The 27763-nt window shown below is 34.8% G+C and overlaps 1 protein-coding gene across 1 annotated transcript; it reads left to right on the forward strand.

Moving 5' to 3' along the window:
* Nucleotides 1-1910: 1910 nt before the first annotated feature.
* On the forward strand, nucleotides 1911-27763 carry LOC127858010 (AFG1-like ATPase). The gene is made up of 13 exons (XM_052394849.1): nucleotides 1911-2072; nucleotides 7749-7912; nucleotides 8560-8617; nucleotides 10283-10384; nucleotides 10947-11077; nucleotides 11804-11903; nucleotides 12308-12366; nucleotides 15304-15386; nucleotides 16110-16180; nucleotides 18439-18539; nucleotides 19627-19767; nucleotides 20960-21076; nucleotides 23354-27763. The coding sequence occupies exons 1-13, from the start codon at nucleotides 1979-1981 to the stop codon at nucleotides 23486-23488; spliced, it is 1356 nt and encodes a 451-aa protein (XP_052250809.1). The 5' UTR covers nucleotides 1911-1978; the 3' UTR covers nucleotides 23489-27763.

A 27763-nucleotide genomic window follows, 5' to 3' on the forward strand; every position in this document is an offset into this window, starting at 1 on the left:
CTTAAAGATTTCCTACGCAAATTCTATGTGAAAGTAATAACTTTAACAAAAAATAAAGTCAAACTTTTGCGCATAGACATCCCCATAACCATATCTTTTCTTAAAGAGCATTCCAACCCGCACTGATTTAAACAATAAAAAAGGGGGGTTATACATTATGCAAGAAAGAACTCGACGCGAATCAGCGGTCACTGTTTTATGGCCATCTATTTACCGGCTTCGTACCAGTTGAGAAGGGTTTCCCGCCATCTGTCAAAGTCTCATGTAGTCTCCAACCTTCAAGCAAAAGAGTGAATTTCTGTTAAACATCAATGTTTTCCCTACCACATGCACAAAGAAACATTCTAAAATAAAGCCATGGCAGGTGCCCCTACAGAGAATTGTGTCTTCCTTCAAATGATGTTCATGTTTTTAGAGAGTATAGCATTGCACTCCAGGTTACATTACACTAAATAACCGTTTCATGAAGGTTACACTAAATAACCGTTTCATGAAGGGCTGTACTCTCTAAAAAAAATACCATAGTTGACAGGAAGACATGTTTTACACTTTTATCTAGTATTCGGTTGTTATCTTTCGGAGATAATGGTAGGGCATTAATAGGTGTTTACTACTGAATCCCTGAAATATGATAAACTTGAAGACTATATTAAACCATCGCACTGAAAAAGGTTACACTCCACTAAGAAACGGCCGGAAAAAAAGTTGCAAAAACAGTCGATTTTGATTTGTGTCAAGTTCTTCCTTGCATTGTACATGACATATCTTTTTTATTGCTTAAATCGATTCCGCTTAGAATGGCCTTTAAGAAAAGGTATGGTTATCGGGGTCTCTATGTGCAAAATGTTGCATTTATTTTGGCCTAAAGTTGTCGCTTTCACATTGAATTATATAGAGAAACTATTTAGTGTATTCTGACCTAAAGGCAAACCAAGCCCAGTCACAAAGGAGCTGTATTTACAGAAATTGACCATTTTTGGGGCGGGATTTTACGCGTTTGGGCAAGTATTAAGGAATAACTGCGTTTGTTTCATGAATTTAAGGAGCCTATCGAGTTTTTAAGAAAAACATGCGTTTTAAGAGGAAAATAAGGGAAAAAACGTACACAATCTCGTCTTGAGCATCTCAGATCGCAACAATTTGTGCTGAAATAACTCATAAACATGTTTTGATAGTTGTTTAATTCTTTTTCTACATAGCTTGTAACAATATTCCAGTATTATGACCGATTTTTATTGTTAAGGGTTATCTTTTTTACTCCTAAATGCCCTTGTTAATCAAAGCTCCTACCGCGAAAGCCAGATGGCTTACCAGGCGTTTTAAAAAAATGCATTTTAAAGCATTTCTACGTGAAAGATCGGTCGGAAATTTGGCATGCACATAGAAAATAGGTTCATAAGTACCGAGAAATACTTATTTTTTGCGATGTTAACAGTAAAAGTTGTCTTATAGGTTACATTACACTAAATAACCGTTTCATGAAGGGCTGTACTCTCTAAAAAAATACCATAGTTGACAGGAAGGCATGTTTTACACTTTTATCTATAATTCGGGTGTTATCTTTCGGAGATAATGGTAGGGCATGAATAGGTGTTTACTACTGAATCCCTGAAGTATGATAAACTTGAAGACTATATTAAACCATCGCACTGAAAAAGGTTACACGCCACTAAGAAACAGCCGAAAAAAAAGTTGCAAAAACAGTCGATTTTGATTTGTGTCAAGTTCTTTCTTGCATTGTACATGACATATATTTTTTTTTGCTTAAATCGATTCCGCTTAGAATGGCCTTTAAGAAAAGGTATGGTTATCGGGGTCTCTATGTGAAAAATGTTGCATTTATTTTGGCCTAAAGTTGTCGCTTTCACATTGAATTATATTGGGAAACTATTTAGTGTATTCTGACCTCCAAAATATTTAATATATTGTAACCTAAATGATAAAATAGGATTAGAAAAGTAAACAATATTGTAAACGGATGATGATCAAGAACTGTGTGCTTTTTCGTTTTAAAACAAGCCTAAAGCAGTCGTTACGGTCCTTAGTTAGCACAGTTGAGAAGATTGAAAATGGTAAAACCCCTTTATTCATTCATGATTAGTTCAAGGGCACTAGCCACTAGTTAATATATATCGTACGATTCCCTTATTTCGATCACTTTTTTCGGCGTAGCTGATTAACGTCACTTTTGACCTTAGGTGATCTTTAGGTTACACTCATAAAAATGCCCGCGGCTACTCAGGAATGAATACACTTCATTTAGTCCATTGGCTGATTTGAGGATACCACCAGAACATTGGAAACATGGCCGCGTCTTTCTAACACTGTTTTACTGCGTGTTCAGCATGAAACAATTTTATCTCTTATGAAAAGGCATGATAGATAGAACAGTTTTACACTCAACTCTTCACATCGATACAATTTGTGCGTAGATTCTACACCTTCGTCAGTTCGCGGTTAGTGTGTGTGAATGTAAGTTTATATCCAGGTCATCGGTGGGTCTTCACAAATACCTTATGTTCTGACCGGAGTTCGCGGCCAGTAAAATAATCGTTTTATAATAAAGACGCTATAGCGTGAACTATGTGAACTGCAATTTTCTTTAGACCAGAGAGAGATGTTAAATGAAGATATCCAGCGATATAATTATGGTTTGTCAATAATAGATTCTTAATGTGTTTTCAACAATACAATGATAAATATTATTTTTAATTTATTAACAAGAATTATTCCACCATATTAACTAATGTATTAAGCATGAGCGCGATGATTCTCGATACTGTTAATACTCAAATAAATAGCAATGCCCGACAAACCACTAAAACAGGTTTGTTCGAAGAACGTGCGTATAAATATTTAAAATATGTACTGATACTTCACGTGTGGCTGGTTGGCTCATGTGTTTTAATTTCACTTCCATTATTCTTTGGTTTTCTGTTTTGTATCTATAGGTTTATGACCAGCAATATGTAATTATGTAAAATAAGCCGCAAAAACTCCGCATAGCATCCCGTACTGCGTGTGATGCAGCTAAGAACTGCACAGAAAGACATTCGCTATCATTGATCTCATTCATTGAACTCTTTACCTTTCCTTTCATAAACTCCAACCACAATCAACGCCGTATATCTTTTTTAAAGATATATTTTGTTTACATTAACAACGCGGCTCCCTTGATGACGTCACACGCATGCGCCCCGAGCATTGTGTTTTACTAACATCACTACGCTTACAAATAAATGCAGACATGACTAAAATCACAGGCGCACTATGACATTTTTTTTTTAAGTTACCCGTTTTAAGCTCGACTATTATATATAAAATATATATATTGGAGCTATCCTTCTCACGTCAGCGTCTGCGTTACCGTAAGCGTCTGCATTAGCGTGCAAATGTTAAAGATTTCCCAATTATTTTCATTGTCCCTTGACATATTGCTTTCATATTTTGCATACTTGTTAACCAACATGACCCCAACCTATAAACAAGAGCAGACAACTCTATCAAGCATTTTGTCATAATTATGGCCCCTTTTCCACGTAGAATATGCAGCAAATGTTAAAGTTTTCATACTACCCCATTTATTTTCATTGTCCCTACACATATTGCTCTCATATTTTGTATACTTGTTTACCAACATCACCTATAAACAAGAGCAGACAACTCTATCAAGCATTTTGTCATAATTATTACCCCTTTTATACTTAGAATATGCATATTATTGATAAATCTATGTTAAAGTTTGCGTACTTCCCCAAATATTTCCTATATCCTTTGACATATTGCTTTTATATGTTGCATACTTGTTTACCAACATGACCCCAACCTATATACAAGAGCAGATCACTGTATCAAGCATTTTGACATAATTATGGCCCCTTTTACACTTAGATAATTGAACATTTTGCTTAAATTGCCATAACTTCTTTATTTATGATCATATTTTATTATTCAGCGGTTTTTTTTTCCTTCTTTAACTAGTACCGGGAAACGGTACCTTTCCCAAAGCCTACCGGAGGCTTCCCAATTTTAGCACCGGACCTTTCCCAATCTCCATATCTACTGTTCCCAAAGATCCTAGGTTCCATTCCCAATCGCCAGTGCCTTTTTTTTCGCTGGAAATATCTTTTGAAATTGTCGAGCCTTTCATTTTCGGCCATTTATTTTCGCTGGACATGGTTGCCGAGAAAGTAAACAAAACTTTTCAAAGGGGCGCAACTCTAACCCTTGTGTAAAATGTGACTGATAACCGTGACGAGTGATCGATTTTTCCCGTGAAAGAATTCCATTGTAAAGACCAGTCTTTTTTACATCATTAAACTTTTTCAACACTTATTTTTGTTGACATTAAAAAAAAAACGTAACCATATTGAGTTAAATGCTCATATTACTTAAGATCTATGTATAGATTTTTAAGTGTCAAATCCGGACAGAAACTATTTGGATACGGATGTAAACAAATAAAAGTTTAACATAAAATTTAAATTAATGAGACATGTGTGTAAAAGCATTTTATGGCAGATGATCTTAATATCTTATTTGATGATTTGAAAAAAAAATCAAAACTAAATATAAGACTAATCTTTGAAAAAAGTTGTTAAAGCTTTCATTTTGGTTAGTTTTGGCTATTCTCACTGTCTATTGTTGAAAGATTTCAAACCAGTCCAATTTCCATTGCTGTTCAGTTGATTTTATTTTGTTTTTATGTCCCCCACAACTATAGTGGGGGACATATTGTTTGTGCCCTGTCTGTTGGTTGGTTGGTCTGTTGGTTTGCGCCAACTTTAACATTTTGCAATAACTTTTGCTATATTGAATATAGCAGCTTGATATTTGGCATGCATGTGTATCTCATGGAGCCTCACATTTTGAGTGGTGAAAGATCATGGTCAAGGTCATCCTTCAAGGTCAAAGGTCAAATATATAGTTTCAAAGCGGTGCAAAAGGGGACATATTGTTTCTGACAAACACATATCTTGTTTAGTTTTTAATTTAACTCGCATAAAACATTGCTGGTCTTGTGAGACTTGTAAGGGCTTAAACACAATTATTATTTTTTTTATGCAACCTCAGTGATTATGCCTATCACTAGAAGATTTTTTTTCCATTGACAGGCACATTCCTACTGAAGTGGCAATAATACAATTTTCATATGACATGATATGATTGTCAAAATATCATCACTTGTTGTTTTTCTGTTAAAACCTAGAGCTTAAAATGCTTTGTGATGCAGAATATAGCCCCTAATGATAGATGAGATGCATTTAAAGATCCCCAATTCATCAATTTTGTGACGCTAATTTTTCCCAATTCATTGATTTCGCGACTTTTTTTCCCAATTTGAAGATTTCACGACTCGAAAAATTCCAAATTGTAGGGGTACAGGTACCTTTTCCCTTTGGGGAAAAAAAACGCTGTTATTACTTTGACAAAACAACACTTACCTGAATACCAAAATGGATTCCACCCAAACAATACCCCACGCACCTATCCAGAATCCCTTCTTCCCCCCCAACCTCGCCCCCCCCCCCATTTTTTTTCTTTTTTTTAAACATCATCTAATAAATTACCACACCCCACATTATACCCCCTCTCGGCCCCCCCACCCCCTACCCCCCCCCCCCAATTTTTTTTTAACATCATCTAATAAATTACCACACCCCACATTATACCCCACCCTAACCCCCCTCCCCCCCCCCCCCCCAAAAAAAATGTTCCCCTTTTTTTATTTTTGAAAGATCGTCTAAGAAACTCGCTCTTTCTCTGTCAATTTTCAGTTTCAACAGAAACATCCACAGATGATGTGATAAATCCCTGTAACTATTGTTTCTCTGATTTAATGGGGTAATCAACAAAATAGGTTGTAAATTGCATACACATGAATCATTCCTTACCAATTGTTATCCCCACGCTTTTTGAAAAGCGTGGGGAAATTGTGGTTATCTCCGCCGTCCTTCCGTCTGTCTGTCCGTCCTGGCCACTAGCTCCTCCTACTTCCTACACTATAAGCACTAGAACATTGAAACTTACACACAATGTAGCTATGAGCATAATTTATGTGCGACCCTGCACTATTTGGAATTTTGATCTGATCCCTGGGTCAAAAGTTATGGGGGTTGGGGCGGTGCCAGGTCAGAGATTTTCACTCATTTTTATGTTATTTTACATTTACTTCTTCATTTCTGCACTGATTTACTTCAAATTGATACTGAACCTCTCTTATGACAATACGGTCAACCTCAACTATGCATGGCCCCATTACCAACCCTGGGGCGCCCCGCTCACATAGACCACACCCACCCAAAATTGCCTTTTACTATAATTTTTTCATTTCTACACCGATTCACTTCAAATTGATACTGAAATTCTCCTATGACAATATGGTCAATCTCAACTATGCATGACAATACAGTCAATCTCAACTATGCATGGCCCAATTACCAACCCTGAGGTGCCCCACCCACATAGGCCACACCCACCCAAAATTGCCTTTTACTATAACTTCTTCATTTCTGCACCGATTCAGTTCTAATTGATACTGAACTTCTCTTATGACAATACGGTCAATCTCAACTATGCATGGCCCAATTACCAACCCTGGGGCGCCCTGCCCAAATAGGCCACACCCACACAAAATTGCCTTTTACTATAATTTCTTCATTTCTACACCGATTCACTTCTAATTGATACTGATCTATTTTTATGACAATACGGTCAATCTCAACTATGCATAGCCCCATTACCAAGCTTGGGGCGTCCGCCAACATAGGCCACATCCACCCAAAATTACCTTTTACTTACCTTCTTTAATTCTACACCGATTCACTTCTAATTGATACTGAACTGCTATTATGACAATACGGTCAATCTCAACTATGCATGGCCCCATTACCAACCCTGGGGCGCCCCTAGGTCAAACATGCGGCGTGGGATATACATCGGCCTCTGCAGCGCCATTTCTAGTTTTACTTGATTTTGTCTGCCATGGTGATTTCCAGAAAAAAAAATCAGCGCGTCAAAAATTAAATCTGGCGCCCATAGTGTGTATTGACTTTTGTTGTAGAAAAAGAGTGAGGTTCCCGGTTAAACAATTATTGAATTTCTTCACATTATTCTCATACTCATTTACTTCTTAACAACCAACTTTGAAATATTATAGCAATTCAACATATTGTATTTAATTTTGCAAAAAACTATTTCATAAACACTTTATCTATTGAAAAAATGCAGATGTTTTCAGTATCTAAAGCTGTTCTTGCAAACAAGTTGTATCTACATGTACTACATTGTATTCATCCCCTATAATAACATCCAAAGATGCTGAGCTACATGTATCTTGCTTATCTATGATTTCCAAGCTGGACAACAATTTGTGGAAAAAATGTACCAGTACTTCCATTTCCTTTTGCTGATGCTCATTATTAAATCACTGTCCTCATATTACTTTTAATCAAAATATAGCTTTGTCACAACGGGTAACCAATGTCTGTTTTAAAAAACATAAACACACACAAACACAACTACTTATAACGCATATATGTATACACGTGTATATCTGCCAAAACAACAAATCCTTTCTTATCACAAAACAACGTAAACAACCCTTGCTCAATGTTAATCTACTCAGGTGAGCGACCCAGGGCCACCATGGCCCTCTTGTTGTTTTTTTAAATGTGATAATGTCGCAAATTTATGTACCCATATACATTTTCAGCTAAAAAAAGTATATTTTATTTTGTAACAAACAGCGGTTCTGGATAAGTCCCCTCTCAGTGTGTACATGAGAAAAGTCCAGGAAGGAAAATTGAATGAAGATGCACACCAGAAGAAAATTGTACTTGCTCTAGATGAACTGAACACTGAGGTCAGGGACTACAAGCCTCCAGCGCAGGGAACCAACCTACGGCAAATGGTATGGTGACGTGGTTTGCTTGGTTTGAATTAATTCACATGAATAATTGGTTCACTTTTAAAGTATTGAATTATCTTGATATATATGCATATATATGTATGCAATTTACAGGGCCTCCTACAGATTAGACTGGACCTTGAAAATGCCTTATATTCAGTTTATTTCTATCATATAGACGTTCACACTTTTTAAACAATTTTAATTACAGTACAATTATTACTAAATTACATGTACATGTAAGGCACATTCTTTTATAACATATAGTAAACTTTCAATTAAAAGTGAAGAAAGTTTTTCTGTTTTTAATAAATGAACAGTAATTTTTAACAGCAATATTAAATCCTATCAATATGTTGATCTAAATATCAATATATCAATGTGTTAAGCAGATTAACAGTTTTGTTTTCATTTCCAACTAAAACAAAGTTTTACACATCTACTTGTTGTGGGACACAAGGACCACCAGTTTCGAAAATGATACCAGACCTCAGCAAATTCGATCATAACTGTCAGAGGTCCGACTTCTCTTGCATGGTTTGATTGATATATATATATATATACTTTTTTCAAAAATTGAAAAATCTTTGAACAGGTTGCTTTGAAACTAAAACTTTATAGACATTAATTATGGGGTGACTTTCTTTCAGATTTTTGGTCATAAGAAAGTTGATGTGCCAAAAGGCTTGTACCTGTATGGAAGTGTGGGTGAGGTGTTAAGTTCTCTTATGTATGTATTTATCAATGTTACCAAATTGCTTAAAATAATAGATTGTATAGTAAGTATGCTTATAATGAAGCATTTAGTGTATATGTGTCTATTTCATGATATGAGTTGTTTTCCTTATTGCATATAAATCTTGTTTACAATAATATTGAGATTCTTCTCAATTAATTTTACAGATTAAAGAACTTTGAGCCAATTGTTTTTCTAGGTCTGGGTAATTTTACACCTAAATAACACTAAAACAATGTCCCTATATACAGGCTATTGCATCATGTCATGAATGTTGCACTAATTTTACTTTCTTATCATAGTATACTACAAGTAGAAGTAGTGCAATCAAATGACTTGTACATGTACATGCCTCACTCAGAGACACTGAGTGCCCTATCATGTTCTGGCATTCTTGTCATTGTTGGTTGTTACTGGTTTTGACTTTAACTTTCTGTAGATACATGTATTAGGGAAAGATCTACAATCACAAAATATACATGGGGCGTCTAAAAAAGGGCACTGCAGGTTGAAGAGCTGGTCCAGTCTAGTGACATTTCCAATGAAAAATAAAAATCTTTTCATTTCCTATTGAATATTTCCAAAAAAACATTAAACTTTTAACGAATTTTGGCACGCTTTTTTTGTTGAACATTCCAAAGGGACAGAAGGGTGAGGCAAAAAGGAGCAGAGTGCAGCACCCTACTATATTGCTCTAGATCTTTCTCTAATGTATACATGTAGTAGACATACAGGATCAGTTATGAGTTGTCATCTAATGCAAAAGTTTATTATACTATATGTGGAGATTTGTGAGTTAGTGGGCTGGCTTACTAAAATTTACTCGCCAGCGATTCATAATTTCCTGTATTTTGATAGACTAGTTTATATTTTGAGGTAAAGAACAGTTTTGTTTACTTTCTTATATAATCTTTCATTTTTAAGGCCACTTGTTAAGGATTACCTAAAAGCTTTCTATAACATAGTAATTTTCATGTTGATATGTAATGTACTAAGTAAACAAAGGGAATCACTTTATGTTGTTTTATAATTTAGTATTGTCATAAAAATGTAACAGGCAGGGGCATTCCTAGGCATACTGTGGTACGCCCGTGCGTATAATTCAGTTTCAAACTTTAAAAGAATGAAAACTCTAACACTTTGAAAAATGCAATAAAAGGTGAGGACTACAGGGAGGGGGTTATAATTATGTAAACAAGCCGTCCACTTTAAGAAAGTAACAGTGGGTACATAACACAACACAGTTTTAACTCCAAACATACAAAGTCAAGTATTTTTTCACTGATGAGGGGTAGTTATCACTGTATAGACTTTACTCGTTTTACGACTGTGTTGTCGCCCTTCAATTTTTGTGAACCAATATTCGGACACGGGTATGTTTTCATGGCGCAAAATGTCGGCGAACGCTCCGTTTTATTCAGATGTTTTTAGAGATGGCGTAAATGACATTACGAAGTACTTTCCCCTGTAGAGCAGTTGGTTAGCACATCCTCATTTTGTCCAATTATTTACCTGAAGGGCAGTGGTTCGATCACCACTAGAACCTTTCACTTTACTTTACTTCTTCTATGGTAAATATGTAAAACAAACAACAAAACATTAAGCCAGAGGAAGCATTAATTCGGTTTACTTTTCAGGCTGCGGTAAGACCATGTTGATGGACTTGTTCCATGACCAATGTCCAGTAGACAGAAAGAAGCGGGTCCATTTCCACAAGTTCATGCTGGATGTGCATCAAAGTGGGTCTAGAATCTTGTTACATCGCTTATTCACTGTTGCTTCATGCTACAAATAACAAAGTCCAGTACTTCTTTATATTTGTACTCAACTTACAGTGTGTGTGTTTTTCGTTCAAATGTTTGACCGGTATTCTGCCCCATTCCCAATTACAGGTATATATTTTTCCCAAAATGGACCTAAACATTCTCAATTGACAGTTTCTAAAAAAATATATATATGTTTTAAGATCTCAGCATTTAATTCATCTCAGATACACCTATATAATTTGAATCTTAGTAAATATTATATTGAAAACACTTTTATTCTCAATTTTGAAGCATTTGTAAGCAAAACAACAACAATACTTATTTCCCAATTTTAGTAAAAACAACACGATTTTTCCCAATCCAAAGGGACCCAGCCCCATTCCCAAAAGGGTGAAAAAAAAACTGACTTTTACCTATTTTTTAATAAAATTTATTTGACTGCCCAGGGATACGTGCATGGAAGCAGTCCCTGCCTCTCCAGCTTAAAACAATCCTGTTTGAATATTTTTTAATAAGAATTTCTTTGACTGCCCAGGGATACATGCTTGGAAGCAGTCGCTGCCTCGCAACCGTGATGTGAAGAAACTACATTCGTACGACCCGATACCCCCAGTGGCCGACAGCATCAGTGATGAGGCCTGGCTTCTGTGCTTTGATGAGTTTCAGGTACGACATACACAGGCCTTTCACAACGAAGGCTTCCTCTGGCTCTTTATTTTCCTATGGCAAGAGCGCTTTGTCATAGTAATGATTACATGAACAAACAAGCAGTCAGGGTACGCTATTTATAGAATCATGTGTAAGTCTGACGCCTTTCATTAGCCAAATCACAGTATATCATCAATAATTCATTTGTCAGCTTTATGGGTATTTATAAAAATTGTAGCCAAATATAGTTTTATTTTGCCTTATGTGACATTTGTTGGCCATTTCGAAAATTCAAAAAGGGTACAGAGGTTGTGCTAAAAGCAACTGATAAAAGACTAGCGAATAGTTATTAAGATAAGCATTTCCACAAAGCAAGCACCTCGTCGCGTTTTTTTACTGAAGACCATGTACATGTTATAAGCATGCCTATAGATATGAAATTATCTGAGCAAGTCTAGTTGAACATTTGCTGGGCGTTGAACCCTTTGCATGCTGGGAAATTTGTCGTCTTCTAAAATGTTGTCTGCAGAATTTCTAAAATTAGCATTTTCTTCTATTTTTTTCAAAGAATACTATCAGAATAGCAAACAGTTTGGATCCTGATGAGACGCCACGTTCTGTGGCGTCTCATCTGGATCCAAACTGTTTGCAAAGGCCTTTAAAATTTGGTTCCCGCACCGAAAGGGTTAAGGTTTAAGTGACAGGCCCCTTGTTGGATGTTAGCTTCTCTCTGTTCTTGTTCAGGTAACAGATATTGCTGATGCCATGATCCTAAGGCGTCTCTTCACGGAGCTGTTCAACAATGGGGTGGTCGTTGTTGCTACCTCAAACAGAGCACCGGACGGTTTGTAGATTAGCCAATGACAGATCTACAAAACTAACAAGTTTGTCTAGAGGAATAACTATTTGGCTACAACTGTTTAATAATTAAAGTCTGTCTTATCAGGGAATTCAACTTTGGCTAAAGAAAAAGCCATAGCATGTGTCCTATATTTTGTGCCTAGTTTTTATGTCTCTTATAGTTAGTTTAAATTACAGGCCATTTACTTGAGCTTTGTTGCATGGCATGTTACTTGAATCAGGTGAGCGCTTCAAGTCAAGTATGGCTCTCATGTTTAATATTGCAGATTTGACATGATAGGGCCAAATATGTTAAAATGTTGTAGATGCAGACTGTTTACCATAGTTGCCTTCATGTCTTTCACTCTACATTTATTTATTGAATATTCACACTTTCTTTTCTTATAGATTTATACAAGAATGGCCTTCAGAGAATGAATTTTGTTCCATTCATTGATATACTTAAGGCAAGTATTAATTTGGTAAAGATTTTTTTTTACTTCATATATTAAATCAATTTACAATCACCTTATTGGGATTTTTATTCCTAAGCCAATACATTTTATGTTATTTGTTGTACATATATATACATTCAAGCAGCATGTTGCATAAGGGGAAAATGTTCTCAATACATCGATTTTAACTAATGTGTATTATTCTCTTACATCTGAAAATAAAATAATTAAACAAAGGTTCAACATTTGAACACGCTCCTTTTGTTGTGTCTCAAAAACTGTCCCCATTAAATAAACTATACTTTAAGTTGTGAAATTCTACCTATTTTTATCGTGGGAAATATGTAATGTTTATTGAGGAAAAAAGGGTATTAAGAAGTTTGCTACATGTGTTATTATGTCCCCCACCACTATAGTGGGGGACATATTGTTTTTGCACTGTCTGTTGGTTGATTTGTTGGTTGGTTTGTGTGTTTGTTTGTGCAAACTTTAACATTTGCAATAACTTTTGCAAAATTGAAGATACCAACTTCATAGTTGACATGCATGTGTATCTCATAGAGCTGCACATATTGAGTGGTGAAAGGTCAAGGTCATCCTTCAAGGTCAAAGGTCAAATATATGGGTCAAAATCGCTATTTTAATGTACACTTTTGCAATATTGAAGATAGAAACTTGATATTTGGTATGCATGCGTATCTCATGGAGCTGCACATTGTGAGTGGTGAAAGGTCAAGGTCATCCTTCAAGGTCAAAGGTCAAATACATGGGGACATAGTGTTTCACAAACACATTGCTTGTTTACCCACTGCATTTTTATGAAGGCAAAAAGTATTAAGTGTTTCCACTGTCTGTCACACTGTCCATCCTCAATAAGATAAGATAAGATAAGATAATCTTTTATTATAGTGACATGTGTTTACGTACAGGAGATTAACAGACATATATACAATGCATACAAGAACACCCGGCCTAATAGGCCTATAAGTCACCTTAACAACAGTGTAAAATATAACGTGATCATCATTATACAAATAGACAATGAAATATTTGAGCAACATACTTAGTTCAATGAATAAGTTAGCATCTTCTATATAATATATGTATAAGAACATAGCAAGAGTTCAATGATAATATGATATGTACAATTTTATCATAAGTAAGAAGACATATGCCTGAAAAATGTGTAATTCGTAGTTGATACTTAGAAGCCCATTTACATAATTATATTATTTTAAAGTTTTAACTGACACAGCATCATACAACAGATATTGTTACTTATATAAAATACTGCTTCTGATATAAAAAGCATTTACAACAAATTTCGCACACTTTCTTGGATGACATTTAACCAAGAGAACTAATTTATCTTTATTTGATTGACAGGTAGCATATTCTTCAGAGTTCAAAATGTTCCCAAATATAACTGATCTTGTGTTTTCATAAAGAGCACATTCAACAAGAAAATGAGTTTCATCTTCGACCAGTCCACTGTGACACAGCTTACACCGTCTTTGCTCGGGGGCTTCACCCACATACCTTCCGGTTTCGACCCTAAGTGGTAGAATTCCGGTTCTGAATTGCGCAAATAAGGCGCGTTCATTTCTTTTTAAGTTCAGTGTCAGATATTCTTCACAAACAAATTCAGTTTTGAAGGTTCTATATGTTCTTAACTTTGAAACACGTTCATAGTCTCTAGACCAAATTATTGAATAAAACTGAGTCATGCTTTCTTTAGCTAAATCCATTGGAATGGGGCGTTTACGGTTATAATAATCCGTAAGGTTAAGACTAGACATGACCGTTTTAAATTCACTACACCAGTTATTGTTATTTGATGAACTGTAATCCCTTTCAAATGCTCGTTTGGTTAATCTGTATTCGTCAAGTTTTACAAGTCTATTCCAAAACCTAATCATTGCAAGCCATCTACGGTAAATGCTCGGTAACCACCCAATTTCACCTAGTAACGCTAATATAGGCGTAAATCTATGTACACCTAAAAAGTACCGTATTGCCCGGTGGTGAACATTTTCTGCTGATTGAAAGTGTTTAAATCCCCAAATGGATGCACAGTAATCCGATATAGGTATCACACACGAATTGTATAGTTTTTCATAGGTTTTAAAGCCAGCTTGTTTCATATTATGGATTTTATTTATAATAGACCCGAGAGCTCTCCCGGCACTTTTTGCGAGCATTTCACAATGAAAACTATAATCACGCTTTTCGTGCATAACTACACCCAGATACTTATATTTGTCTACAATTTCCAGCACATTTAATCCAATTTTGAATTCAGTATCTGTTCGTTGTGAGCGCCCCTTTCTAAAATGCACGACTTTAGATTTTTCTGTATTGATGAGTACCCTCCATCGTTTACACCAGTCATGCATTTGGTTAAGCATAATCTGAAGATAAGTGTGGCCTGTCCCAGTTAGTGAATTCATTTATGTTCTATGACAAGCTTTTACTCATATTTGCATTTAGTTACTTGTATTTGATGACATGGTTGAGTGTATCACCACTAAATAGATGTTCTTCTTTTATTCTTTTCTCAGTTTATAGGGAAATATAATTGATTTCAAAACTTAATTTAAATGTTACAAACAGTGAAAAGAATTTTGAAAATTATCAATAAATTTCATTGTTTTACTGTGAATTGTCGTTGATTTTTGAAGTATTAACATTATTTTTCAGAAAAATTCTCTGATTTAAATAAATGATTGAGAAAGCAGTGCTGACGATAATTTATTTGCATTCAGTAGATTATCAATTTTTGTACTGGTAATAATTGAGATTAAGACTTTGAATTGTAAACAAAAATTTCTTGGATCACTCGCAAATTTAAATTGATAATTTTCTGATTTCAAATAATATCCTCTTTATCTTAAATTGTGTATGGATATGATAGATTTAAGAACGAAATGTCATAATTGAATGTTTCAGAAACAGAGTGATGTTCTTTGCCTGGACTCTAAGATAGATTACAGGATGACAAAACTTCCAAGAGAAGGCTGCATATATTTCCTGTAAGAATTGCTTTCAATGGTTATGCTTTTGTATCGCCTAGAATTCCGTACAATCTTTAAATTCTAAGATCTGTATGAAACTAAAGAGTTGTGTTAAACCATTTTATAGTGGATGGTGTTTTCCTCCCTTGATATGTTTCTAAAATTGCAGACTTGATAATGGTGTACCCATAGATTCGTTTCATCCAATTTATACAAAAACCAATTACTGATTAAAACTTAATACTAGTGCTTCCTTTCACAATTCTTTAGGGGCCTGCCTTATTAAATATCTAGCTGCATAATAACAGTTTAATTTTAAATAAGTTTCATTGCTTAGCACCAATCTCAATTATAACAAAAGATAGTCAGTGCTAATTTATTATGAGTTGTTTATTCTAATTTATTGTGAGCTGAATGTTCTGTTGTCACAAACAAATAAACTAATTGAAAGAACTTTGATAATACCGAGCTCATGGGCTCCAAAACGACAATATATACGATTGTTCAAAAAGAAATTCAAACTTCACCTTGCCATACATGCATGACATTTTTGCTTTATTTAATAAGTCATCCTTAATGTGCTGTTTGATTATGTTTGGTGTAAATGACATATTTATTCATGAAAAACTCAGACATACAGCAAAGAATAAAATGAGTATTAAAATAAGTATTCCTTAAATAAGACATTCTTAAAGTTGAGACAATAAACCTTTTTAAATGTAGTATAATTTCTATTTTCAGTACAAGCGACCCTAATTGTACAGAAAAAGTTGACGAGGTGTTTGAGGAATTAATAGCAGACGAAAATGATGGTATTTATTTTCTTATGATACTTTTTATATGCAGATTTAGCAAGGATCTAAATTAGCACTTGCGAAGTTGCAAAATGTTAGTACAAATTCAGATTTGCAAGGAAGTTTTCCTGCTACCGTATAAAAAAAATGAGAGTAAAAAATGTTTATAGAGGTAACAAAAAGAAAATTCATATTGTGTCATAACCATACAGTTATAAAATATGTATTCTTTGTGATCAATATCTAATTTAAATTATGAATAAAAAAGTTGTACAAGCACTATCTTTGACAATATCACAAATAAAACGAAGAAGAGTGAAAGCCCAACATAATTAACAATCTTGGTCTCTAAAATATATGTCTGTCAAAACAAATGTATCTCTGTACTAACTTCTGCACTGGCGCATCTATCTGCGGAGTAAAATATATAAAACAGAATTCGTGATACAGTTTTATTTTTAATATAATTGCAATATTCCTAAACAACAAAACCAACTTTTGCAACTTTTTTGTAAATGTCTGTGGACTGTAATTGAAGTTAATATTTAACATGTAACAAAGATGAGCATTTGATTGATATAACAGAAATTTATTATTTTTTTCTGTAGTGAACCATGTTAACACTTTAGAAGTCACATTTTTAGACCAATCTTCGTGAAACTTGGCAAGAACGTATGTCCCAATGATATCTTGGGCGAGTACCAAAATTGTTCCAGTTGGTTGAAAAACATGGCCACCAGGGGGCAGGGGGTGTTTTGTTTTATAGCTATATTAAAACTTTGTTAACACTCTAGAACTCAGATTTATTTTCCAATTTACAGGAAACTTTGTCAGAACATTTTTATGCCCCCGGATCAAATGATCGGGGGTTTATTGTTTTTGGCCTGTTTGTCTGTTATTGTATGTGTGTGTCTGTCCCAAAACTTTAAGGTTGGCAATAACTTTTGAAATATTGAAGATAGCAACTTGATATGTATCTCATGGAGTTGCACATTATGAGTGGTGAAAGGTCAAGGTCATACTTTAAAGTCAAAGGTCATTTTTTGTGTTTTTTTATAGTGAAATCTTAATGAAATTTAGTAAGAAAACTGATTCCCATGACTTCTCAGTCCAGTTAAAATTTGATCTGGTCCGTTGAAAAACATGGTTGCCAGATGGGCGAGGCTTTTGTCCTTACATGGTTATAGTGAAAACTTGTTTAAGCTGTTTTAGCCACATTTATTGGCCAATTTTCATGAAACTTTGTCAGAACATTTGTCCCAATGAAATCTGGCTTGAGATGAAACTGGGTCATGTGAGCTCCAAAACTAGCTAACTACGTCAAATAAAACAAAACATGTTAATACTCTAGAGTCACTTTTGGTCCAATCTTCATGTATCAGCTTGCACTTTCTCAGAATAGTCTAGTTCCTTTGGGCCTTTGGTGAGCCCCTTAGGGCCCATGGCTTCTTGTTATTGTTAGCTCACCTGAGTGCAACCTTTTGTGATCACCTTTTGTCTGTGATCGGTCGTCAACACTCACCTTTTTAACACTCTAGAGGCCATGTGTATAGTCCAATTTTTAGGAACTTGGTTGGTCAGAACATTTTGTTATAAGGATATCTGAGCCAAGTTTGACAATGATTCTGTTCCATTGAAAAACATGAAACATGGCCACCGAGGGGGGGTTAGTTTTCCTAATATGGCTATATTAAAACCTTGTTAGCACTCAAGTTTAAATTAAATACGAACCAGGTTAGCGACCAGAGCCACTATGGTCCTCTTGTTTTGAAAAGTCTTCCTTTTTCTGTTGCAATTGCAAACATTAATAAAGTGCTGTCACTAATGCATTTGTCTTTTGTTCTCACTTGAGCAATAAGCCATGAGGAAGAACTAGTTTGGTCTGACAACAACATCAACATTGGTCTTCAAGTTACTTATCTAAAATTATCTATTAGAATCTTCTCAAACTTAACAGAATTAATACTGTGGGTATCTTTTACTAAGTCCTTGGAATGAAACATTATGTGATCCGCAAAAAGCAAGCCATGAAAATTGGTCAGAAACTGAAGGGGGAGAGAGGTTTCAGTAAGACAATTGTAATTCTTGTTGAAATTATTAACAGTGACATCCTACATAATAAAAAGATGAATACAAAATAGCACAATTTCGGATTTGCAATTTGATGTCAATAGAAAAAACAGGTATAAGTGTACTCTAGTCTTTATCAACATGAATACTAAACTACATGAGTTTTCAGGTGTTGATTTTCATATACAAGTATTGTATCTTTTCAGTTATTCATTCCAAAACTCTGGAAGTGTTGGGCCGTAGTGTTCGCCTGCCCAAAACATGTGGGAGAGTTCTGGATGCAACATTTGACAGTCTCTGTGCTCAGGTATACAAGTCTGGGATTTTCTCCCATAATAAATTATGGGATACAACTGGCAATCATTGACTTGAATCTCATGTACGCAGATCAATACAAACAAATGTCTGACAAGTGAATAGTTACATCAGTTATTTGGTACTCAAAGATAAATTTGTGGTTAATGATAAGTCATCAACATATGCCTTTATACACAGTGTATTACACTATTTACCAAATGTATGGACAGATCTTCATGAAACTTGTGCATCATTAATGTTCCAATCAATATTGCGGCTGACAAAACACTCCGTTGCAGGTCATACTGAGATTTACAGCTCATACTGAAGGTCACATGTCATACTAAAGGTCACAGGCAACACTAAAGGTCTCATGTCGTACTAAAGGTCAGAGGTCATATTAAAGGCCACAGGTTATACTGAAGGTCACTGGTTATACTGAGTGTCACATGTCATGTGAACCCTTTCGAGGCCACATCCTCTGCCCAATCAACATGGCAAATTGCCAAGAGAACATTTTCTCTTACATTGTACATGTCAAGTTTGAACATGGGTCATATGGGGGGCAACAACTAGGTAATTAAGGCAAATTAAACTTTTAACTGTCTAAAGACCACAGTTTTTGTCCACATATTTTTAACTGTCCAAAGACCACAGATTTTTGCACAGATTATATCACCATTAACACTTCTCACATGTTCTTATTACATATTATTCAAGTTCTCAACTGGGTCAAACAGGGTCAATTAAAGTAGGGTTAAAAACTAGGCCACAAGGGCAAGTTAAAGAACTAGAATTTATTGTAACTGCTCAGCATTTTTCCAAAATAACTAATGAGTGTATATAACCAGTATTTTAGTTTGTCAAAAATATCATTGTCTACCAGTATAAATATGTTTGTAATTGTTAGGAAAAAATATTCCAGTGGAATAAGATTCTTCTTATTTCATGTGGATTTGTCAATTAGTTATTGCAATGCTCTGTTTGAATGTTTACTCTTTTTCATCAAACAGTTCCATTGGCCAGCATGGGGACTGGCTGTGTGCAGTTCCCGTCTGTTTTGCTCTTGATTTTCTCCATAGTCTGTATTGTTTCAGCCTGTAGGGGCCGTGGATTATCTAGAGATCAGCCGTCACTTTGATGCGGTGATAGTGCGTGATATACCCAAGATGACCTTGAGACAGAAATCTGAAGCAAAGCGGTTTATTTTGTTAGTGGATACGTTATACGATAACAAGGTACACTTTTATTATAATAAAAGTAATATTTTTAAACTGGTGGCAGACTTTTTCTGTAATTATACATTCTTATGTGATAAAACTATTTTTAGATATTGATGCCTGCTATTTCCAATGATTGAGTTGCAATGAGACTTTAACTTTTTATGTATCTTTATTTGGGTTTTTGGTGAAATTAAAACTGCTTCTTGTTTTAAATGACTTAATAAACTTCTGACTGTAACTTTGTACATTTTTACAATGAAGCCAGGTTGTTTTGTTAACAAATAAAAACCCTATGTTTTTATAATTTTGTGTAAGCATTGTTTTTATGCCCCCAGTAGGGTGGCATTTAGCATTTGAACTGTCCGTAAGTCCGTCTGTCAGTCTGTGCATCTGTCCAAAAACTTTAACATTGGCCATAACTTTTGCAATATTGAAGATAGCAACTTGATATTTGGCATGCATGTGTATCTCATGGAGCTGCACATTTTGAGTGGTGAAAGGTAAAGGTCATTCATCAAAGCATGACTTCAAAGGTTATGGCTTCAAAGCGGCGCAGTAGGGGGCATTGTGTTTCTGACAAACACATCTCTTGTTTAATTGAATTCTTGATACTAGTACATCTAAAGTTAATAAGATGGCTTTACTTACCACTTTGAAACGAATTCAAGAACAAAAATCATGCATAAGAACTTAATCTGTTATGTCTTTATGGTGGTTCTGCATCAAACTATTTTGTCATCCCCATGACTTAATGGTTAGGCTGTTCACCTTTGGGATTTCATGTCTTGTATTCAATTCTCACATTGAATGTTCTTATTTGTCTGGTTGCCTTTCCTGCTACTACTCAAATCAACGCATACCAATTGTGAATCTTCCAAACACCAGGCTAGCATATATAGCCTTATGAATTGGGAATATACCAATTGTGAATCTGCCAAACACCAGGCTAGATTATATGATTGTCTTAGGAATTGGGAATATACCAATTGTGAATCTTCCAAACACCAGGCTAGATTATATGATAGTCATAGGAATTGGGAATATACCAATTGTGAATCTGCCAAACACCAGGCTAGCATATATTATAGTTTTAGGAATTGTGGATAAAGATGTTTGTGAAAGACAATTTCTGAATACTCAAAAATGCCTTTTCCATAATAATAAATAGTGACACTGTTAAAATTTAGCCGTTCTAATTTTGTTCAAGGTTCGCCTTGTATGCTCGGCTGCTGAAAGTCCCAGTCGGTTATTCACGCGAGGAAAGGAGACATTGAGACAGGAAGACAGTAACAGAATCCTCATGGACGACCTGGGAATGAAAGCTGTGAGTTTTGTTAACTTTGCAATCTCAAAGTAAGAGGTAGTTACTTTTCAACAGTCAACTGAACTGGACTGTAAAAGAATAAGTCTAAGCATTGTTGAGGCCAGATTTCTCATCAAGTAGAAATTATGCATGAAATTTAAAGGTATGTAACCTAAATAGCGTGATCTGTAGTCCTTACAAATACATTTAAACTAGAATACATTTCACAACTGGCCTGCCTTTGATAAATTATGTGGAATATGGATTGAATTGCTTAGCAGGCTTTACTGTACTCAGTTGGATGCGTATTCATTTGGTGCAGATACACAATTCCGTTGATAATACTTTATCATACCATCGCATTGATATCTGCCTGATATAACGTTGCCTGATATATTTTTTTATATCATGGTCAACAGGAAGTTCTTATATCAGTCAATGTTTGAAGTTACGTGGGATTTGCAATAAAGCCAACTATTTCTATCAACATGAATCAGGTTCAACAAAACAAACAATTTGATACCAAGAACGTACATATTTTATTCTAGTTTAAAGTCATAAATAAAAAAAACGTTTATTTTTTTAAACATCACCACAGCTCGCACTACAGAAGTTAAATGACGTCATCAATGGAACAATAAATCTTAAATATCGATATAGTCATTGCACTCACAAGTGTGGCACAGAAAGTCAAGACAAATGATAACTGTATGCTAAGCCTCAACTATTTAAACAAACGATTTAACACGCTTATGTCAATATTGTCACCATCATCAAAATGTCAATTTCAATATACAACTCCAAAATGGCGTCTCCAAACTATTCAGTGAAGTGTGTTCTTTGATTAAATTTGTCGATGTAGTCCATGCCTGATCTCCAATTCAAGACATTTATAATTAAAGCCGGTGTACTCTTCCTATTCGTAACGCAAGCAACTTTTTTTCTCTATACGATGTTTAAAATAAGCGATTATTCGTGTCATCTTTTCGAACGCCGTTGCTACATGTATGTCAACGTGTAAAAGCCGGATCAGCAAAATCAGCGTACATTTTAAATATAATAAATGGATTGTTTTGCAGATTTTTAGGAAAGTGTGGTATGATAAACAGAAAAACAGGTTACTGTCCCATAGTTTTGTAATATATCAGGCTTGGCACGAATAAAATAACGGCTCGGCAAACCTCGCCATTATATTATTCTATGCCTCGCCTGATATATTACAAAACTATGGGACAGTAACCTGTTATTCTCTATATATCAATATATTATAATTTGTTGAAACATGCGTGTTTTGTATTGGCATTAGGATGATCTCAAGATATTTCTTTCAGACACTGATTATCAGTTAAGCTACAAGACTAATTTTAAGTTATTAATGTTTAACTGTGTCTAAGATTAATTAATTCAAATTAAAGCTGCCTTTTTCATACATTTCAGTAAATGTTTATGAAAACCTTTTATTTTGAAAAAGAAAACAAAATGTCGACAAATTACAATGCCTTTTGTTAGGGTGTATGCTGAAATAATTATGATCATCTGTCCCTCTGTCTGTCTGTATACACAAACTTATCAAAACAAGTACTTCACATGTCAACATAAAACTTTCAAAAAATCCATGCTTTATTTATTCTATGATATGGTGCATGTGCGATTCATATCAACCTACATTGCAAATGCCTGTTACATTATAATAGCAACTTGCTTCACAATATGACATGATTCTGGGATATTCTTTACTACTTACTGCAAAAAGCTCTAGTGTGATGAGTTTGGGTCATAATTGATAAATAAACAAATAATTTAAATACTTGTATACTATTTGGTTCGGTAACTTTCATAGCTTTAACCTGAAAATTCGAAAATGTATGAATTCAGGATATACTGCCCTTCTAATAGAAACCAGTGATAGGGTCTGCAAATGTGTGTGTTATTATTGAATACTGAACAATGAACATATGGGTTGTGCTCTGGGAAAAGAGGGTTTAATGCCTGTGTGTAAAGTGTCATCCCAGATTAGCCTGTGCAGTCCAAACAGGCTTATCAGTGACAACACTTTCCGCCTAAACTGGATTTATGTTAAGAAGAAACTATAAAAGAAAAATACCATCAAAGCAAAAAGTGTCATCTCTGATTAGCCTGTGCTGACTGCCCAAGCTAATCTTGGTCAATACTTAACACACATGCATTAAACCCCCTTTTCACAGAGCGGGGCTCATATAATTAGTCAGCCTATTCCATGATTTACAAGTAGCTTCTCACCAAACTGCCTGTAGAGGTTCATAATGCTCACCATTTCAGAGCTCAGACGATTCCAACACGAGTATATTTACGGGGGAGGAAGAGCTCTTCGCATTTGAGAGAACGATTTCTAGGCTTTCTGAAATGCAGACAGAGTCATATTGGAACAGCAGAGCACAGCTTGGCAATTCCTGATGATGGTTGAAATTTAGGCCACTTAGATATGAACACTGATACCTTCTCAGTCCTGATATTAGGACTGACTTGTTATATTTAAAGTGATTTTTAGTTTGTTGTTTTTTTTAAATCATCAAAGATGTTATAAATGATCTTAAATATTTTTATATTGGAAATATCAGTTATTTATGAATATATAATATTTGATTTTGGACAAAATAAATGTTTTAACACTGTTTGGGAATTTAGATATGTTTGTATGTAAAAAGGCTTGTTCATAGAGTAGCATAGTTTAGAAAAATATTATTTAATGGATTTAATAACTAAACATTTAATTTGGAAAAATGTTAAATAATTATAATACAAAGAAGACAATTCATTACAAATATTCTCTTTACTGAATAACAGAGCAGAAATTTTACTGTGCGACCACTGGGCCATTTGGCTTTCAAACTTAAAATAATTTCAAGCATATGTTTGTAATACATGTATTTTCAGATTCAACCCATTAAAAGTGTTGGTAAATCTTTAATTTATTTTCAATTTAGATTACTTACTGTATATAAATGAAAGGACATTGTCAGATGTGTGTAGATAGCATTCATAAAGACCTAATTTGTGATTGCATTTTGGGCCTGTTTGGTCATGATCAAGGTCACTGTGAATAAAAATAGAAAAGAACATTCAGGTGGTTTTCAGTGAATAACTTTAGCCTTCGCTCAATAACTGTAGATGCGATGGAAGTATTGAATCGAAATTCGGTGTGTAGGCACTAACATGAATACGCAGCTTGTGATTGGACTGTTATTTGAATGAATTTATCCGCACGATGTTGAAACCTTGTTTTGTGGCAATGCTTTGTTCATTGTTTACATCTTTAAAATTATAAATAACATTTTGCAAATAGGCTGTGTCCACAAAATAGGATCACTTACATGTAAGTCTTTTTTTTAGCTTTCAAGTATGAAGTGTTAACACCTAAGAGACACTTCACCATTTCCCTTTTTCGGGTTTTGCAGTAGTTATCGTCCTTTGGAAATTTTGCCTGTAAAACGTAAGTTCGGGCTGTTTTTTGTCATCTTTGATGCGATTTTTAGAGTTATTGCAGTACATTGAGCAGACGTTTTAGTCGACAATGTGGACCTGATACTCATGAACTCAGTGTAATGTACAGACTTGATTCTACTAGGTTTTATTAACCAGGTTTTCCGAAGGATAAAGGCTGGCTGGCGGGCGGGCGGAACAAGCTTGTCCGGGCCATAACTATGTCGTTCAGTGTCAGATTTTAAATCATTTGGCACATATGTTCACCATTATTGAACGGTGTGTCACGCGAAAGAATTACGTCAATATCTCCAAGGTCAAGGTCACACTTTGAGTTCAAAGGTCAAAAATGGCCATAAATGAGCTTGTCCGGGCCATAACTATGTCATTCATTGTCAGATTTAAAAATCATTTGGCACATTTGTTCACCATCATTGGGCGGTGTGTCGCGCGAAAGAATTACGTCGATATCTCCAAGGTCAAGGTCACACTTTGAGTTCAAAGGTCAAAAATGACCATAAATGAGCTTGTCCTGGCCATAACTATGTCATTCATTGTCAGATTTTAAAATCATTTGGCACATTTGTTCACCATCATTGTACGATGTGTCGCCTGAAAGAATTACGTCGATATCTTGAAGGTCAAGGTCACACTTTGAGTTCAAAGGTCAAAAATGGCCATAAATGAGCTTGTCCTGACCATAACTATGTCATTCATTGTCAGATTTTAAAATCATTTCGCACATTTGTTCACCATCATTGTACGGTGTGTCGCACGAAAGAATATTTACGTAGATATCTCCAAGGTCAAGTTCGCCACGACTAAAAATAGATTGATTTTGAAACAAGGGGGTAATTGTGATGAACAATCAGTAGCAATGCACATTTTGAGTTGCAGTTGTCTCCCTTTATCAGACTTTTTTTTTTTATTGAAAACCTGGTTTTGTGACCATTTTGTCCCTTGTTAGTGCAAGTGTTTTACGAATTTCATGTCAAGGTAACCGTTTTTTATAAGTACCGGGTATATTCTATATGTCAATAATACCACACTCCGGATTTTTATCGTAATGGTATTTTACAACATTCATGTGTAAAGGTTAGTGGCAGGTTAGTTTTGATGAGCTTTGTCAGTTTTTATGCCCCAGGTAGGGTGGCATATAGCACTTGAACTGTCCCGTCTGTCCGTAACTCTAACATTGGCCATAACTTTTGCAATATTTAAGATAGAAACTTGATATTTGGTTTGCATGTGTATCTCATGGAGCTGCACATTTTTAGTGGTGAAAGGGAAAGGTCATCCTTCAAGGTCAAATATATGGCTTCAAAGCGGTGCAATAGGGGGCATTGTGTTTCTGACAAACACATCTCTTGTTGTATGTTGTTGTTGTTGTTTTTGAAAACATGCTTTTTTTCTTAATGTGTAATGTTATTGAAATCATTTTCTGTCTTTGCTGTTTGTGTTGTTCAAGGCAGCTTAATCTATCTATGCAATTTACATAAACAAAGTTTTAGTGATGTGATTTCCCACCGCCCTTGGTTTTTATTATAATATCAGGTTTTTATTGCATTTCTGTACTCATTTTGTGATATTATTTTACTGGAAGTTTGTCCCTTTTATTGAAATGTTGTTTTTAGCTGACATTTTACACATTTATGAGGTTATTTAGAATTGGTTGTTACGGTCTTCAAAATGCTCAACACATTTTTTTTGTTATTTACCTAATGCAATCCCAGTTTAAAGAAGGTATTATTTTTTCAGTCATTTAAGTGAAACTTATTACCATTATAAATGGTTAAAAAATACAATAATGATTGTATTCACCAACTTTTTTAAACACTTATGCACTAACTTTTAAAAGATTGGGGTAAATATGGATTCTTAAACATAAACACTGTTAACAATCTGTTGGTCAATTATCCCTTTCTTCAAAGAACATGCTCACGTTATTTGTCCAAATTATGTATCTACCGGGTTCACAATGGAAGTTTGATGTCAAAAGGAATGGTCACTTATTCAACTTAAAGAAAGCGCTCGTTAACCACCTATATTAGCTGCGCTCTGGAAAAGCAGTGCGTGTGCAGAAGGTGTCGTACCTAATTTACCTGCTCCTATATAGAATTTTTTGTTTAAAGGAAGTCTCTGTTTAACGAATCCAGTCTGGGCGGAAAGCGTCTTCCTTGATTAGCCTTTGCTGACTATACCGGTTAATCTGCGACAACACTTCACTTTATGCAAATGCAGTAAGCACCATCTTCTCAGTGCGCAGCTCAAATGTATTGACCCTTTGCAAATCCTTGTCAGAAAATTCCTTCTCATTATTGAAGGTTGAGTTAGATTTAAGAAATTTTCTTAACTCTTCATCATTCACTTTTATTACCAAGTCCTCATCAAATTTGGTCCGAACATGTTCCCATATGTTTTATATGCACAGTTTAAAACAAGGTTATGTTGCATTAAAACCCAGTCACTAGTTAACTTTAATTTAAATATTATTTTCAAATGCTTCACAACATAAACACGGGTGGTCGTCATTTAGGCCCAAAGTCCCCCAACACTATAGTGGGGAACATATTGTTTTTGCCCTGTCGGTTTGTTGGTTTGTTTGTTTGTTTGTTTGCTCCATATTTAACATTTTGCCATAACTTTTGCAATATTGAAGATAGCAACTTCAAGGTAAAATGTCAAATATATAGCTTCATAGCGGCGCAGAAGGGGACATAGTGTTTCTGACAAACACATATCTTGTTGTTGTTGAGTTTAGTGATTAGCGCTAAATCTTAAGAGTTTTGTATGAAACAGTTACATTTTAACTTATTTGCACATTTTGTATTTTATTATTTATTGTGTGAGTACAACAATCTCTTCCTCTAATTGTATTGCGTATGTCAATTTCCATACATACAATTTTTCTGTAGATATGTGTGACTCTAGCATGTTTTGAGCATGTTATTGCTTTTTATTGTATTGGTGCTCTTTATCAGGTTGATCAACATATGGAAGTTAATTGTTCAGGTGTTCTGGTTGACGATTTAATGCACAGGTTGATATTTTAGTGAAGAAATACTGTTATCATCTTTATTTAACAAAGACTTTATCCAGTGTGATGCGTTTGCATTGACTTGTTAAGCATGTTTCTGAATACTGTTATTTGTTACCAAGACAGCAGTCTATCAATGAAAAAGATTTATTCAGTATATAGTGTTGTATCTTTAGTGAAACTGTTTATGATATATTTTAGGAAAGGTTTTC

This window comes from Dreissena polymorpha, chromosome 14 (genome assembly GCF_020536995.1).
Source record: "Dreissena polymorpha isolate Duluth1 chromosome 14, UMN_Dpol_1.0, whole genome shotgun sequence".
Lineage (NCBI taxonomy): Eukaryota > Metazoa > Mollusca > Bivalvia > Myida > Dreissenidae > Dreissena > Dreissena polymorpha.